Source organism: Phragmites australis, chromosome 1 (genome assembly GCF_958298935.1).
Source record: "Phragmites australis chromosome 1, lpPhrAust1.1, whole genome shotgun sequence".
Taxonomy (NCBI): Eukaryota; Viridiplantae; Streptophyta; class Magnoliopsida; order Poales; family Poaceae; genus Phragmites; species Phragmites australis.
Genome location: NC_084921.1, coordinates 12127536 through 12146623, shown reverse-complemented (window position 1 = coordinate 12146623; position 19088 = coordinate 12127536). Strand labels below are relative to the sequence as shown.

At 43.0% G+C, this 19088-nt stretch overlaps 1 protein-coding gene across 1 annotated transcript; it reads left to right on the top strand.

Moving 5' to 3' along the window:
- Window positions 1-11644: 11644 nt before the first annotated feature.
- Window positions 11645-12463, top strand: LOC133887798 (uncharacterized). The gene is made up of 2 exons (XM_062327784.1): window positions 11645-12179; window positions 12275-12463. Exons 1-2 carry the CDS (start codon window positions 11648-11650, stop codon window positions 12289-12291), a joined length of 549 nt encoding a protein of 182 aa, XP_062183768.1. The 5' UTR covers window positions 11645-11647; the 3' UTR covers window positions 12292-12463.
- The last annotated feature ends 6625 nt before the right edge of the window (window positions 12464-19088 follow it).

Below are 19088 nucleotides of genomic sequence, written 5' to 3'. Positions count from 1 at the left end.
TGGAAAGTGTCTTCATTATTGATTTACATTAGCTATAGGTTTGAGGATATTTATTTTTAATTAATTTATCAAGCTCCTAAATTGAAGCTTTAGGTATGAGCATATTTATTTTTGATTTATAATGCATTAGAAAAATTAGCCATGATATTTAGGTATGTTGCAAGCTCCAATTATATTTTTATATTTTAATTAATTAGCATGCTCCTATATGAAAACTTTAGGTATGAGCGTATTTATTTTGACTTTTAATGAATTAGAATATTTCTCCATGATATTTAGGTATGTAGCAAGATCCAATTATATGTTTTATATTTTATTTAATTAGTATGAGCGTTTTTTTATTTTACTTAATTAGTCCTACAAAAGGGTTTAATAATAAAGAAAATTTCTAGAGATGACACCAACAAATACTCATCGGAAGCGTACGCGAAAGCATACAAAAGGCGGCTCCTCCAACTCGGGCCAATTGCCGGTAGGAGATGACAAGGTAATTTATTTGTTGGTGATCGAAAAATTTTCTAGATGTTATAAGTTTGGATTTACAATAATGATATAATTGTAGATGTACAGAAGATAGATGTACGATACGAGCCGTGTGAGCGCAGAGTACAAGAACAGCGTGGATTGTTTCCTGGTACAAGCCGCAACGCACAAGTCAAATACACAGTCTCAATACATGTGATGTCCATGCGTCGATTGCGAGAACAAGAAGCAGTTTTCCACCACCCAACAGATACATTCCCAGTTGATGCCAATGGGCCTAAGGTCGTCGGTTGTTACATGTAGGAATGGAACGGTGAACGCAGAACATAGCGGTCTTGCTTGCAATTTAGATACAGCTTGGATTAGGTTGCTCTCATTGAAGGGATCATCATTCCCTCCATGCACAACCTGCAAGGAGGCATTTAATGCTATATCGATCGTTGTAAGTGTCCATGAGAAGCCAGTACTAGAATATCCCGCCATATAGGTATTGATCTTTCACTGCAACTTTTTTGCTCTGCACCAAAGCACGAATCGCTGGTTATTTAATAAACATTAAACGGGTACGAAGTATCATAAATGATATATACAAATGCTTAATAAGTTACTCATAAATAAGTTATGTGTCCTAATTAGTTGACAAAGATTATGTAAATTAAACGTAATTACTTGAACACTGAAGTGTATGGCATAGTACAAATGAGTACATAATATAGTGAATAACACATAGTATAGATGAGTACACAATATATTGCACTGGCTCATTAACGACGCGACACCGCAAGCAATCCCTAGGAGTGTAAGCGTCTAGCGGGTGTGTGGCCCTCATCCCAGTGGCCTGAGCTGGCCCCTGCCACGTGTGCCCTTGGTCATCATCTTTATCGTCGTGCTGTGTTCCAACTCCACCGAATGTGTATCCAGAACCGCTAACTCAGCCCTGCATGTACCACGATGTAGGATCGTCATGTGGGAGTGTGGATGCCGGTAGTACGTGCTCGGATAGAGTCCGAAATGCTGAAGTCTCAGCTTCCTGGTACCACTGTGAACCCCCAGGTGCATCGGGATATTAGGGGTATTGGCCGCTCAGTAGCTCGGTGAAGCTGCCTGCTTGCAATACAGCAGCCTAGTCAAAATTTTGTGTGCCACTCCAGGTTGGCGTCTGCTGCGTGCAGTCAATAACGTTCTCGTGGTAAGTTGATAATACTGGTGGAGGTGTCTACATAGCCTGAGTAGGTTGTGTGAACTAAGGGCGCTGGAGACCCAGTATACACTCCTTGGGAGCAGGAGCCTCGGTCACCTCCTCGGCTCTAGCACAAGAACGTGTCACATGATGGACCGCAAACGAAGGTGGCTCCCATGAATATGCCTCATGAGCACTGGACGAGCGCCTAATGTAGGAGGCACAGGACAGGTCCATGGCGGGTACGTCGTAGCCCCTAGAACGCGGGGCACAACCACCTAGACCACGTATCGCGGACAACAAGCGAGACCCTCTCATCCTCATGTAGTCCTGGAGAGGGTGCCGATCCCTTCGCGTGGATGACCCACTTGCTTCCCCACATGCATGCTCCGCATGCTTATGCATTTCGTACCCCACTTCGGTCTGTAGTTGTTGAGGGTTATGTCAGTAATACGGATGAGAAACTAATGAAAATCGTTATAAGTACAACATCACTTACCACCACATGAAGAAGCCGGGCACGATCTTCGGGGAAGGGTCTGGGAGCTGGCGGTACATTACCGCTGAGTAAGGTGGCACGCGTGCGTGAACGGTACCACGAAAGGTACTCCCAGTACGTGCTGTCGGCGTACTGTCCTGTAGGAACGACGACATCCATTGGGCCTGACTCCATCCACCGGGTTATGTGCTCTGCATCAATCTCCGACCAGTCATGTGTGCCTGCGTTCCCTTGTGCGCTCCTCCTGTACGTGACATAAACAATTATAACTTCATAACACAATAATGGTACGTACAATAACACACTTACTCGTGCGCTCGACCAGCGTCTCATGGGGGAGGTACTGGAACCAACTGACGATGACCAAACTGCCTCTATACACAGTCAGGAGAATACACTTCCACATTGTTCATGTACAGCAAGAAACATCTGGTCATCCATAAGTCAGAGTCATGGAAACAAGAGGATGCGATGAGGCCGCCGATCGCAATTTTAGCCACTCGTTCCCTACGCCATGGATCCCACTCCACGAGGTTAGCATTGAGGACGTCAAGGTCACTGATCACCCGGGAGTAGTTTCCATAGTCTTGCTGGTGAGTCCATCGTAGCCTGGCATGAATCCACCAATATCACATCGTTGACCTCATGTCGTCGGCAACGCCATCAGAGATCGGAACTGGATAGTAGGTCTTGCTCACCCACGGTCGACAAACCGGAAGATACTCCCAGCTCCAAAGCTGTAGAAGGTGTAGGCAGCCAGAAATAGATCCCATCTTTGTTGACCATTGGGTAGCGGCACATAATCCTTTGTATGTAGCGACCAACACAGCAGATCCCCAACTGTAAGGTGTCGGCTCGTACGGACGTGACGCAAGCTAACGCGCTAACCATACAATATGCAGAAGTACATAATCGCTTGTCGTGTTGCAGAACATAATGCCTCCCAGCAAGATGTACAAATACACCTCGTAATGTTGCATAACTGTTGTCTCATTCGCATCCGGTGGGCAAGGGCCGAACTGTGGTAGCCCATGAATCCATGACATGGAGAGCCCAACATCCTTCATGTCATATTGCACATTAAACCTACAAGATGCAAAGACTCAATGAACCACGAACAACACTGCAACGTATGAAATGCTTTATGTAACAAATAATTACTTGCCCTGAATATAACTCTTCCACTGCTCCTTTGCTGGTCGTGAAAGTACTAACGGGGTGCCCCTTATCGGGAGCCCAGTCAGCATGGCCACGTCCCGCAAAGTAACGGTCATCTCTCCACAAGGAAAGTGGAACGTGTGCGTCTCAAGACGCCAGCGATTGACAAGGCCTGTGAGAAGTGAGACCTCGATCGGCAGTAGGGGAGTCCTGCCACCACCCTCTATGGGAGCTCCTGCCATCATAAGAGTGAAAGGTAGTAGTTTGGCCTGTGCGAGTGGCTCGTGGAATCGATGGTCTAACTCCTTAAGCTTGCGCACACTCTTGGAACGCAACGGGACCAACTGCAAAGGTATGCAATACATTTATTGAGTAAGTACCAAGTTATCAGAGCAATTGAAATTCACGTATTATCGTTGTACCTGTTGCCCTGCGAAAATCATCCTTCCCCTGTGGTTCTCGTCGTACCGTAGCTGAAGAAGCTCGGGAAGGTGAACGTGAGTCATGCCAATGATTTCAAGCCTCACGGTTCAATTACAAAACAACGTAAGACAACAACTATTACAAAATAGGTACAACAACTAATAGGTGCATAACAAATTACAATAAAATCCATGTTTCCAATTAACTTCATAAAACAAACTCAATGGCAACAAATCTAATACATTCCAGTTCGATAATAGCCTAATAGTTTATCGCCGGGTCAGACAAGTCCTCCTGTCATAGCCAGATTGTTTGCATATTTTGTACCTACGTAGTCCATCAACAGTATCTGTTGCATCCATGTCACCTTGCAGCCTCGTGGATCTAGGCCTTCAAGGATATGTGCGTCAGGCTCTGGGATAAGGTACCCATTTAGGTCCCTCGATTGCTTTGTAGCTACTTCCGATGTTGAATGAACGCATCTTTGGAAGCCATGTGCTCCTTAGTGCATCGATCATGAAATAGGGTGATACGTATTGTGATCCGTCATTGCTGCCCATGTCCCTGCAAGCGGCCAAGACATGGGAGCACGGGATATGGTGCAGTTTTGGCTTATTGCATGTGCACTTCACCTCGTGAGGACCAATTTGACATTGTTGCACAGTGTCCCCCGCGCTGTATCCTGAAGTGTACCGACAACGACACAAGACCTCAAATTCATTGTTGGCCCGATCGTAGATCCTAGTCCAATGAAAGTGTGCCTTACTTCTCCTTCTGGATAAGATTTCCTCCACCTTAGGTGCAAACCACATGCTCCACTCCATTGCAGCTATACCACGGTCTCGAAAGTAGTCAGTCATTCTATAGAATGTGAGCTCAATGATGGCACACAACGAGAGGCCACGTACACCCTTTAGGACATTGTTGAACGCCTCCGCTATGTTCGTTGTTATGATCGTATACCTAATATAAGAGACAACAATTTTAGATGGGATATTTTCATAACCAAAAGTAAAATACGATCTTTCAAACGCTATGTTCTAACCTGGAACCGTGAGTGTCATAGATTAGGGCCCAACGCTCCGCCCGCTTTCCCGCTATCCACTAGCTAAACATAGCACGTGAACGGCTAATGATGGTTCCCCCCCCCCACCACCATTTAGGTCCGCAGATGGTCCTTCTGTGCTTCCTGCTCTGCCATCATATTTCGAGTGGTCTCATTTAACTCTCGCCATATCTCGTTGAACTTCACCTGCTGGTTCTAAAGACACAACCCTTTGAACCTCTTTACAAGACCCTTATTGCTGTACCTTGAGTAAAGGTTCGCACCTAAGTGTCGCATGCACCACCTTCTCTCCATATTAGGCCATGTAATGGAGTGGTTTGTGCTGTCATGCAGCACTTCCAACGCATGCAAGAGGCCCTTGTTGCGGTCTGAGATGATGCAGACTCGTTCCCTATTGCCGACGACATGTGTCCTCACCAAGGTAAGGAACCACAACTAACTATCATTGTTCTCACTCTCAACCATTGCATACGCGAGAGGAATGATCTGAATGTTTGCATCCGCTGCCATCACTGTCATTAGGTTACCATGGTACTTGCTACTAAGAAATGTGGCATCCACACATACCACCAGCTTGCAATGTCTGAAAGCTTCGATGCATTGGGCAAAGGACCAGAAAAACCTAATGAGGTATCGGTCGGTGCTGCTGTATGACCCATCCTCCAGCCTGATCGGCTCATCCGCCATGGCCCACTGGGTCCCTGGATTGGTCATGGCAATCTTCTACAGCAGCCTCGGTGCATAGTGGTAAGACTCTTCAAAACTTCCAAACAACATCTTCAACGTCTTCTGCTTCGCTCGCCACGCGGTGTGGTAATTGATCAGCATACCCGTCTTAGTCTGCACCTCCTCCATAATGGATTTTGACGATAAATATATGTTTGTGCCAACAAGGGTGATGAGGAGTTAGGCTATGAACCTCGCATCAACAGCGTGGCTCACATTCCTAACAGCCTCTTCGCTGCATGTATGTGGGGTGTGTCTACTTAGCACAAAATAGTTCTTGTGCTTTGGCTTATGTGCTCGTATGAAGTAAGGACAATTCGGGTGCTTGATACACCTGACCAAATACTTCATATGGTTAGACCGGGCGCACTTGTGGTCCCTTCTTATGATTATAGCATAGTTGCTGATAAAGTGGATGATCTCCTCCCTGTTCTAAAACCGTTGTCCCACCTAGATATCACTATTCTGGTATCCCCAGTTAGATATGGTGTTATACTCAACGATGGTACAATCTAGCAGCCCAGCACCATGAAAGTACTGGATCACCGGCACTAGGTCATCGTTGTCAGCACCTTCTTCGTCCCCACTACCACCGGCTTCATCATCCATGCATCATGCATCTACCTCACCATGGTCCACTTCAGGTCCCTCCGTACCGGAAGTGCCCTCCCCAACATTCCCTCCCGCCTCATCATGCAACACATTATAGTCTGATCCTTCCACGCTATGCACCGCTTCACCTTGCACCAGTCGTCATACTATGTTTACGTACACTCCCATTTCAAAGTTCTCCTCTAATACCTTGCGTGAGTACAAAGCACATGCGTTGTTCCTTCTCAAATCGAACAACGTATGGACAATGAGCGAGCTATTTGGCACAAGCCGTGGCCGCACAGCCTCTAGGACAACATTGTAGGACTGCTGGTTCAGACGCAAAAGGCTCATAACATGTGATTTTAAGCCTTCTAAATCAATAGGTAGCTTAACCGTATTCTCTATGTGCTGGCAGTTCTGAATTGACACGAGCCTCTCATGCAAAACAGCGGGATGTTCTCCATAATAAATATGGATAGTCATAGCGTTTATGCTAAACAAACGTAAATAGGCAAATAACTACTTAGATGTATGTTCTATACCTACTATATTTTATCAACTTAATATCATTGAACCAATGTATTCTAACAGAATAAATACTCTACTTTCTCTAATTACATTTTTTATTCTAAATATTAAGTATATACATAATCTACGTACAAAATTACTGTTACACTATAATAGATTCTGTTACGAGATCATAAAATATGCAAATATTATACCTACTCTATTTTATCAACTTAATACCATTTAACCAATATATTCGAACGGAATAAATACTCTACTTACTCTAATTATATTTTCTAATCTAAATATTAAGATTACTGTTACACTATAGTATATTCTGTTGCGAGATCATAAAATATGCAAATATTATACCTACTCTATTTTATCAACTTAATACCATTTAACCAATGTATTCGAACGGAATAAATACTCTACTTCCTCTAATTACATTTTCTAATCTAAATATTAAGTACATACATAATCTAGGATCAAAATAACTAGATGATTCTATTACGACATCATAAAATATGCAAATATTATACCTACTATATTTTATCAACTTAATACCATTTAACCAATGTATTCGAACGGAATAAATACTCTAATTCCTCTAATTACATCTACACATCTAAATATTACGTACATACATAATCTACGTACTTACTATTACGGAAGGCTGTCCTCTTCACGCGCTGCTGCACTACAGCTCCTCGCGCTCGACTACTGCTTCAAATGTTGCTCGTGCTCGTGCTCACCTTCTGCTCTACTCACGCAGCGAACTCGCTCTACTCGCCGTCGCTCTGCTTGCACTCGCTCTGCACGAATGCAGAAGATGGAGTGAATGGAGCCCTTTTATAGCTGCGCGATGCGAATCTTCAATTCCGGCGGCCGACAGCAAACATAAAGAAAAAGCGAAAAGTGAAAGCGAAAATAAAAGAAAAAGTAAAGCGCGACGCGACACGAAGTGACGGAAAAAGTGTATTTTGGCACACGGTGTGCCGAAAATGCCTTTTTCGATACACCGTGTCCCGAAAAACCATTTTCAGCATACCGTGCACCGAATACAGATGCTAGAATCATAAATACAGAAAAATATTATCCATTTCATTAAACACGCTCAAATATATTGTACAAATTCATATTTTTGCCATATATATATGAAGCAGTAGTATTTATTGGTTGTTGCATGAATTCACTATCAAAGAACCTATATCAATACATCGCGTGAATTATTTGTGCCTTCAGTGCATGGTAGACTGGTTGTTGCATGCATGCATTATCAAAGAACGAGTTGGTTGATGAGCTTACGTGGTGTCACAGTTTTGGACACTGACCTGACACCTGAGTCAGTCATTCTCGAGTTAAGTATATATTTTTAGATAATGGAAAGTTCCGGCCTTCACCTGGAAGAGGCTATGACGTAAAATATTACATCATTGTGCAGCACCTCCGTCTGCAATAAACATAAAAAACCAAACTCCAAACACGTCCGGATGACGAGAATTAATAATGAGAAATCCTATTACTAAATCTCCATCCATGGTATGTAAAAATCTGCATTACCGCCACCTCCAGGCTTCGGCAAGCGCTCTTTATTAATTCTTGGTCTTCTTCTTTGGGTTGTAGATTTGTTCAAAACTTAAGCCAGTGTGTCTCCCTGTATAGTACCTGCATATATGTTTTCGTAGGAGTTTTGTCAAAGACAACGTCATTCCGACTTAACCAGATAGCCCAACATATAGCTGATGCACCTAATAACAAATGTCTTTTTAAATTGGTGCCCACCCCTTTCAACCATGTCCCAAACATATGATTAAAGCTAGTGGGGGGCTGTAACCAAAAAGTAATATGAACCAGTCTCCACAGAAACTTTGCAACATGGCAATCAATAAAAAGATGTTGAATAGTCTCATTATCAGAACAAAAACAACACCTCTCACTACCATGCCAATTTCTCTTAACTAAATTATCCTTAGTTAAAACAATTCCTCTATGCAGATACCACATAAATATTTTAATCCTGAGAGGTGACCTCATCTTCCAAATGATTCTAGAGTGCGCTACATTGCCGTTAGTCATTAAAGCTCTGTACATTGATTGAACATTAAAAAGGCTCGTATTCATGAGATTCCAACGAAACATATCACTATCAGTGTTCAAAGTCACATGAGAGATCCGGCCACTAAATCGTGCCATAACACTAAGTTAGGACCAAGAAGACCTCTACGAAAAGAAATATTTAAAGGTACAGTACTAAAGACAGTAGCACTGTAGCACCTTTAGTACATGAGATGTTATAAAGCGAAGGGTATTGCTCTTTCAAGTGAAGTTTCCAACCCACTTATCTTCCCAGAACCTAACATGTTTTCCATTATTAAGGTGAAAGGTTCCCATCCCTAAGAAGGTTTCTTTCACCTTCATTAACCCCGCCCAAAAATGAGAATCATTTGATTTCCTCTCAACTTGTGTTATTGTATGGTCCTTTAAGTATTTCTTTCTAAGTAAATTTTGCCACATGCCATCCTCATTAATAAGCTTGGAAAGCCATTTGCTAAGCAAACACTTGTTCTGGATATCTAAATTTTGTATTCCTAACCCCCCCTACGTCTTTAGGTTGGCATAAGATATCCCATTTGGTAAGTCTATACTTCATTTTGTGTTCACCACCTTGCCAGAAAAAACGTGATCTAAAAGAGTCCAACTTTTCAAGGACTCCTCTAGTGACCTCGAAGAAAGACAACATGAACATAGCAATACTGTTGGTGATATGCCCTAGAGGCGATTGAGTTTGCGGATTGGATCTGCTAATGGGCTTTAATATTGATTAAAGGACCATTAGGGTTTAGAGTCATAATGGGCTTTAATGTTGATTAAAAGCCCATTAGCGTGCTCTATATAAGAATAGGCAGGGGCCAAGGCGCAAGGTGTTCTTTAGAAACCCTAGCCGCCTCCTATTCCCGAACTCCCTTCGAAACCCTAGCCGGGCGCGCGGTGCTAGCACACCGGCGCACGGCGATTCCATCCTTGTACGTGTGGATACCGTGGAGGCGCTGCTACTATTGCGGTGCTGATCTGCTCGGGAGTACTCGGGACGTACCCGCGAGTACTCGGAAGGTGCTCGGGACGTGCTCGGGACGAGGTTGACGATCGACTACTTGACGCGCACGACGTTGGATTGGTCTGCTCCAACTCTTCTTCCGCTGCACTGCTCGTCAAGTGGTAACGATTCATGATCCCCTACTCGCATGGCTTCCTGGTTGAATGCGGTAGAGAAAATTTATTTTGTGCTAGCGTAGCCTACCCGCAACCCTTCAGTGGTATCAGAGCCATCCTGCGTAGTTTTCGATCTGGATCAGTCACATATAGAAGATATGTGATAGAAATAGATTAGATCTATTGTTTTTGATCAGTTCATATGATGGATTGATCAATGCACGGTTGGTTAGGTGAATTAGAGATCGGATGAGATGCCAGTCGATGAAACCACATAGCCAAAAAGATTAGCTCGATCTCCCACCTGTTTTTGCGTGCGACTTGCCCCTACCGGCTGGAATCACCATCGGGGCTAACTGCGTGCATCGCGACATGGTCGGGAGAACAGCAGATCGAGGTTGTGTGTGCTGTCATCGTTTCTGGAAAAACCTCACGCGATGATCAATGGGATTGATCTAATGGAAATTGAGGCATTATGAATGACTCGGAATTGGCTCGATACGATCGATCCGATGAGATTTTCATAGCGATTTCATAGATGCGATCTATGTATTTCCGAGAGGTTTTCAGGGCGTTGCGTACACGCATAGATTGTTGTAATAACATGATCCCATCACGACATTAGAATTCGATTCTACGCTTAACTCGTTTTTGCAGAGAATGTTGTGACTGGTATGGCCTTGTGATATGTGATGCATGTGTGTAATTTTTCATGGCCTGCGAGTCATGGCTAATTGCAGCCCAAGGCTGTCATGTTATTGTATAACGGCCTACGTGTCGACTTGTGATGCTTCTTCTCATGTAATTTATCTAGTGCTATTAGGTGTAATAGACTAGTACAAGATCATGGAGATTTGAAGCATGATGACCCGGAGGACAGGAACCGTGGCGATGGAGATCACCATGTGAAGGGGCCATACTATGTCACAGTTAATATGATTGCCTGTGATGTTTTTATGTTCCTGTCATACTATTCTTTCATGTTTTATATGTGGTGGATATGATTTTCATGATAGAGTAGTTTCCCTCAGAAAAATCAAAAGTAATTGATGCCCTTCCAATAGCTGCACCTACAAAGGTTTTGATCATTGTGTGGTAGGTCTGCCAAAGCAGGGTGCCATCATTTATCTTAACCAGTTAGAGTGGATGTCGGACATCCACACGCATAGTATTGGTTTACTTGATAAAGCTATCAAAACGGTTTTGGGCTTTGGGGCATGATGTTGGGCGCCGGGGCATTCGATGCCACCCAGCAAACAAGAGTCACATAGGGATGTGATTAGCAAGGCGTTGCTTACCTATGTCACTAAGTTTCTAGCAGTGATGCCAAAGCTCACTAGAACTTAGTTGAATATGGATCTTGATCCTCTATATGTTGTTAGAGGGAAAACACATATAGTGGAGTATCTTTTGTTAAATTGTTTAATAGAAGATTCACATAGGCATAGTGCTGAACTTGCATTTTCTGTTGTAGATCATGGCACCGGCCGCTAGTAACACTTCCAGTTTTAATTTGCGATCGATTCTTGAAAAAGAGAAGCTTTCTGGAACAAACTTTATTGATTGGTATAGAAATCTGAGAATTGTTCTCAAACAAGAGAAAAAGGAATATGTTCTAGAGGTCCCCTATCCTGATGAACCAGCTGATAATGCTCCTGCCGCGGATCGGAGGGCTTATGAGAAGCACACCAACGATTCACTGGATGTTAGCTGCCTCATGCTTGCCTGTATGTCCTCTGAGCTTCAGAAGCAATATGAGAACAGGGATGCCCATGATATGATTGTGGGACTCCGAGGCATGTTTGAGAACCAAGCTCGGGCCGAGAGGTACAACACCTCAAAGTCCTTGTTTGCGTGCAGGTTAACAGAAGGCAGTCCAGTCAGTCCTCATGTGATCAAAATGATTGGTTACATTGAAAGCCTGGAAAAACTTGGTTTTCCCCTTAGCCCTGAGTTGGCTACGGATGTAATTCTCCAGTCGCTCCCTGCGAGCTTCGAGCCGTTCATTTTGAACTTTCATATGAACAGCATGGAGAAAAGCATGGCTGAATTGCATGGGATGCTAAAAACTGCTGAGGAAAGCATTAAGAAGAGCTCTAGTCATGTGATGATGGTTCAAAAGGATAGCAAGAAGAGAAAGCGCAAGGACAAGGCTAAAACTTCGGATGAGATCTCGAGTTCTAAGCCTAAACCTGTTGGAAAGCCCAAGGCTGGCCCTGCCGCTTCTGACTCTTGCCACCACTGCCATAAGACTGGTCATTGGCGGAGGAACTGCAAATTGTACTTGGAAGAACTCAAAAAGAAGAAGGGAAGTAAGACTTCATCTTCAGGTATAAATGTTATTGAAATTAATCTTGCTACTCGTCCTGATGATTCATGGGTATTTGATACCGGATCAATGATTCATACTTGCAAATCGTTGCAGGGACTGAAAAGGACTAGGAAGTGTGCAAGAGGCGAACTGGATGCTCGCGTCGGCAATGGTGCAAAAGTTGCTGCGTTGGCCGTTGGCGTTTACTCCTTATCGCTACCCTCAGGATTAGTTTTGGAATTAAATAATTGTTATTATATTCCTGCCTTGGGCAAAAACATTATCTCTTCTTCATGTTTGGAAGAAGACGGTTATGAATTCATAATAAAGAACAAGTGTTGTTCGATATTTTTGAATGGTATGCTCTATGGTAATTGTCCATTAGTAAATGGATTATATATATTGGATCTTGAGGATATAACTATCTATAACATTGATACAAAGAAGCCTCGGCTTAATGATTTGAATCCCACTTTTGTTTGGCATTGTCGATTAGGTCATATAAATGAGAAGCGTATGCAGAAGCTCCATAAAGATGGTCTTCTACATTCATTTGATTTCGAATCATTTGATACATGCGAGTCTTGTTTACTTGGCAAGATGACTAAGACGCCTTTCACTGGTCGAAGTGAGAGGACAAATGAATTATTGGCCCTAGTACATACAGATGTATGTGGACCGATGAGTTCTACAGCTAGAGGTGGTTTTCAGTATTTCATTACTTTCACCGATGACTTTAGTAGATATGGTTACATCTACCTAATGAGGCACAAGTCTGAATCCTTTGAAAAGTTCAAGGAGTTCCAGAATGAAGTACAAAATCATATAGGCAAGACAATTAAATTTCTGCGATCAGATCGTGGAGGTGAATATTTGAGCCATGAATTTGGTGATCATCTAAGGCAATGTGGAATCGTTCCACAATTGACTCCACCGGGTACGCCACAATGGAACGGGGTGTCCGAGCGGAGGAACCGAACCTTGTTAGACATGGTCCGGTCGATGATGAGCCAATCTGATCTTCCATTGTCCTTCTGGGGATACGCTCTAGAAACTGCTGCTTTCACGTTAAACAGGGTTCCATCTAAGGCTGTAGAGAGGACACCATATGAGATATGGACCGGGAAGCGTCCCGGATTGTCTTTCCTTAAGATATGGGGTTGTGAGGCTTATGTAAAACGTTTGTCGTCTGATAAGCTCACTCCCAAATCTGATAAATGCTTCTTTGTGGGGTATCCTAGGGAAACCAAAGGATATTATTTCTATAACCGGGAAGAAGGCAAAGTGTTTGTCGCCCGGAATGGTGTCTTTCTTGAGAAAGAGTTTCTCGCGAAGAGAGTTAGTGGGAGTACGGTGCAACTCGAAGAAATTCGGGAACCACTTGAAAGTGTTTCAACTCCTATTGAACCACAACTCGGTATGCAAGATGTTGCAGAACCTGTTGTCGAGACACCAGCCCCACGTCGGTCGGAAAGGTTCAGTCGTGCACCCGAGCGGTTTATGTTCCTAACCACGGGGCAGCGCGACATATTATTGTTGGACAATGATGAACCTAAGACTTACTCGGAAGCAATGGTGGGACCAGACTCCGAAAAATGGCTTGGAGCCATGAGATCCGAGTTAGAATCCATGCGAGAAAACCAAGTTTGGAACTTGGTCGATCCACCTGATGGTGTGAAAACTATCGAGTGTAAATGGGTTTTTAAGAAAAAGATAGACGTTGATGGAAATGTTCACATCTATAAGGCACGATTGGTGGCGAAAGGTTTCAGGCAAATTCAAGGTGTTGATTATGATGAAACGTTTTCGCCCGTCGCAATGCTAAAGTCTATTCGGATTCTCCTAGCAATTGCTGCATATTTCGACTATGAGATATGGCAAATGGATGTCAAAACGGCTTTCCTTAATGGAAACCTAAGTGAGGATGTGTACATGACACAGCCTGAAGGTTTTGTCAATCCGAAAAATGCTGGGAAGATTTGCAAGCTGCAAAAGTCCATCTATGGACTAAAGCAAGCTTCTCGGAGTTGGAATCTTCGTTTTGATGAAGTGATCAAAGGGTTTGGTTTCATCAAGAATGAAGAAGAGCCTTGTGTTTACAAAAGGACTAGTGGGAGCGCACTTGTGTTTCTGGTCTTATATGTGGATGACATATTATTGATCGGAAATAATATTCCAATGCTCGATGCTGTCAAATCTTCATTGCAAAAGAGTTTTTCAATGAAAGATTTAGGAGAGGCAGCATACATATTGGGCATAAAGATCTATAGAGATAGGTCGAAAAGACTAATCGGATTAAGCCAGAGCACGTACATTGACAAGGTATTGAATCGGTTCAATATGCAGGATTCCAAGAAAGGTTTCTTGCCAATGTCACATGGCATCACTCTCAGCAAGAATCAATGTCCTAAGACATCTGATGAGCTCGAGAGGATGAGTGCGATCCCGTATGCTTCTGCTATTGGGTCCATCATGTATGCTATGTTTTGTACACGCCCAGATGTCTCCTATGCTCTAAGTGTTACGAGCAGATATCAATCGAACCCAGGTGAATGTCACTGGGCTATAGTAAAGAGTATCCTCAAGTACATGAGAAGAACTAAGGATATGTTCCTAGTCTATGGAGGTGAGGAGGAGCTCGTTGTAAATGGTTACACCGATGCTAGCTTCCAAACCGACAAGGACGACTCGAGATCGCAGTCTGGTTTTGTGTTTTGCCTTAATGGAGGTGCGGTGAGTTGGAAGAGTTCCAAGCAAGAAACGGTTGCTGATTCCACGATGGAGGCCGAGTATATCGCAGCTTCAGAAGCTGCAAAAGAGGCTGTTTGGATCAGAAAATTTGTTTCTGAGTTGGGTGTGGTCCCTAGTGCGTCCAGTCCAATGGACCTCTATTGTGACAATAGTGGTGCCATTGCACAAGCCAAGGAGCCTAGGTCGCACCAGAAGTCCAAGCACATACTTCGGCGCTATCACCTCATTCGAGAGATTATTGATAGAGGTGATATAAAGATATGCAAGGTGCACACGGATTCGAATATTGCTGATCCGTTGACGAAGCCTCTCCCATAGCCCAAGCATGAGGCACACTTGAGCTCTATGGGTATTAGATACTTGCGGGATAGACTCTAGTGCATGTGAGAGAATGTGTTCTGTCTATGCTAATGTACTTTTGGATAATTGTTATCTGGTTCCATGAATAATTATCATTTACATTGATCAGCAAGTATGTGACTTGTTTGTGAAACTCTTTGTTTTTATGATGTTATTCTAAATAGTCCCTAATCTCATATCATTGTGTGGGACAATAATGATTTATAGATTAGCACATTTGACTGAATGATGATCATGTTTCACGGATCATAGATATGGAGATATCAAATCAGTAATGTGGACACATGTTAGAGAACATGATGTTGGATAGACCCACCCTGAGATACTGCTGGGATTGTTATTTTTAATGTGCCATCAGTTGTTATCTCAAATGGTGTACCTACAGAATCCTTTGACCTGAGATCATCATTGATTCCAGAATGTGTAGTAACACACTTAGGGGCTTCCAAACGCTATTCCGTAACTGGGTAGTTATAAAGGTTGCTTTCGGGTATGTTATGAAACATGTCGTGGGATGTGAGTGATCAAGATGGAATTTACCCCTCCTAAATAACGGGAGAGATATCTCTGGGCCCCTCGAGGTAGTTGGATTGGAAAGTGCATGGCCATGCCAATGTGATTAAAGAGTTAATCATGGTGAATCCACTACTTGATCGAGTGAATGGTCGAGCTATCACAAGGGTGGCACGAATCTCGCCTTGAGCTTGACTGGTATCGTGTGGTAAAGGGATTGGTGCATGAGTATATCAAGGTTCAGCCGATATGATCTTTGTGTGCATTCGGGAGTCAATATGTCCTGCTAGGTACCGCTGTTGACTTGCAATTCGGAAAAGGGTTTCCGGATAGCGGCCGTTTACACATGAACCTAACGGGTCACACACTTAAGGGGATGGAATATAAAACTTGTACTGACTCTAGTGCAAGTGGGAGATTGTTGGTGATATGCCCTAGAGGCGATTGAGTTTGCGGATTGGATCTGCTAATGGGCTTTAATATTGATTAAAGGACCATTAGGGTTTAGAGTCATAATGGGCTTTAATGTTGATTAAAAGCCCATTAGCGTGCTCTATATAAGAATAGGCAGGGGCCAAGGCGCAAGGTGTTCTTTAGAAACCCTAGCCGCCTCCTATTCCCGAACTCCCTTCGAAACCCTAGCCGGGCGCGCGGTGCTAGCACACCGGCGCACGGCGATTCCATCCTTGTACGTGTGGATACCGTGGAGGCGCTGCTACTATTGCGGTGCTGATCTGCTCGGGAGTACTCGGGACGTACCCGCGAGTACTCGGAAGGTGCTCGGGACGTGCTCGGGACGAGGTTGACGATCGACTACTTGACGCGCACGACGTTGGATTGGTCTGCTCCAACTCTTCTTCCGCTGCACTGCTCGTCAAGTGGTAACGATTCATGATCCCCTACTCGCATGGCTTCCTGGTTGAATGCGGTAGAGAAAATTTATTTTGTGCTAGCGTAGCCTACCCGCAACCCTTCAAATACTTGTCAGGACCGAATTTATCAGAACTAAACGACCACCCACCGACATGTGTTTGCCCTTCCAGCTGCTTAATTTTCGTTCAAACTTCTCTTCTATCACCTTCCAATCCCCATTACTTAACTTTCTGAAATACATTGGAATACCTAAATACCTAAAAGGATAAGTACCCATTTGGCATCCAAAAAGTTGAGAATATTGTTGTTCATGCTCTTTTGCTTCGCCGAAGCAAAATACTTCACTTTTATGAAAATTTATCTTTAACCCCGACAGTTGTTCAAAAGCACATAATAATAACTTCATATTAGTTGCTTTCTCAAAGTCATGATTCATGAAAAGTATAGTGTCATCGGCATATTGTAAAATGGACATGCCACCATCCACCAAATGTGGAACGAGTCCCGCTATTTGTCCATTATATTTTGCTCTATTGATCAAAATAGCTAGCATGTCAGCAACAATATTAAAAAGAATTGGGGATAATGGATCTCCTTGTCGCAATCCCTTAAGTGTTTGGAAATTTTGACCTAATTGATCGTTAATTTTAATACCAATATGTCCCCCTCTATTAAATGTGTCTATCCACTGACACCATTTGTGTGAGAAACCTTTCATTCGAAGGGTCTGTTGCACAAAAGACCATTTCACCTTATCGTATGCCTTTTCAAAATCAATTTTAAAAATGACACCACTTTTTTTTTCCGGTGTAACTCATGGATGGTTTCATGTAAAACAACAGCACCTTCCATTATATTCCTACCGGGAATAAACGCCGTTTGTGTAGGACTAATGATCTTATGAGCGACAGTTGCAATCCGATTGGTAGCCACTTTGGTAAAGATTTTGAAGCTCACATTTAAAAAGACATATTGGTCTATATTGCTGTATTTTTATTGCATCTTTGCATTTAGGGAGGAGTATGATCGTTCCAAAATTGAGACTGTATAACGGTAATGTTCCGTTATGGAACTCAGCAAATAAGGCCATTATGTCATTTTTAATCATATGCCAGAATGTCTGATAAAATTCCGCATGGAATCCATCTGGGCCTGGTGCCTTATTATGCTCCATTTGGAAAATTGCCGCTCTAACCTCATCTTCCGTGAAAGGCTGGGTTAACAATTCATTTTCCAAATCTGTGACTTGGTTAATATCACTAATCCGATTTTCCTTCAGTCTAAAATTATTACTGTCTGAAGGACCGAACAGACCTTTATAATACGTGGTGATATACTTTTTAAGCTCAGCATCCCCACTTATTATCTGGTCCCCATCACGTAATTGGAAAATGCGTGTTTTCCTGTGTTTGCCATTTGCAATGAGCTGGAAGTATTTTGTATTGGAATCTCCTTCTAGTAACTCCTTAACCTTAGCTCTTTGGTACCACTTAATTTTCTCCTCTCTTAGTAAATGTGCCAAACGATTATGAAGGCATTGTTTTAAATCCATTTCTTGTTGCGACAACACAGTGATCTCCGCCTTTTTATCAAGGCAATCCAGCTTATCTAGCAGCTCTTTCTTTTCTTTCTTGTATTTACCACTAGTGTTCTTTGCCCATCCCCTAAGGTGTTGGCGAAGTCTACGAATTTTGGCTTGCCATCGTTCCATAGGAGTTTGTCCACTATACTTACTGCCCCAAACCTCCTTTACCATATCTGAAAATCCTTCACGCAACAGCCATCCAAGTTCGAATTTGAACAAAGGTTGGTTGTTATACATAGTTGAATCCCCAGAGTTTAGTAAAAGAGGAGTGTGATCTGAGATATCTCTAGATAGTGCGACCACAGTGGACAAAGGATATTTTGCTCCCACTCTGTGGTAATCAAAATTCTATCGAGTTTTTCAAATGTAGGGTCTTGTAGCGAGTTAGCCCATGTATATTGTCTTCCTGACATCTCTAATTCCCGCAGGTTTAAACCATCTATTATAGCATTAAAAAGAAAGGGCCAACGATGGTTAAAAGTATCTTTGTTTTTTTCCTTTGGGCTTCGGAGAATGTTGAAGTCACCCCCTATCATCATAGGAAGGTTCTCATGACTACACATGTGAACTAACTCTGCTAGAAAAAGCTCTTTCAAATCATTCTGTGCTGGGCCATAGACCACTACAAGAGCCCATTTGAAGCCATCATTTTTGTTGCACAAATGGAACTTTACATAGAAATCCCCCTCATCTATGGCACCGATGTCATAAAAATCTAAGTTTACCCCCATGAGTATGCCACCTGATCTACCCTTAGGCTCTTTGCAGTGCCAAATATAATTTTTTCCAGCACATAGGTTTTCTAAAAATGGGTCGGTAAAACTTTTCCGTACTGTCTCTGAGATG

Bases quoted from the DNA above. Each gene is read 5' to 3' on its own strand.
- LOC133887798 (XM_062327784.1), top strand. From the start codon at position 11,648: ATGTTTGAGAACCAAGCTCGGGCCGAGAGGTACAACACCTCAAAGTCC.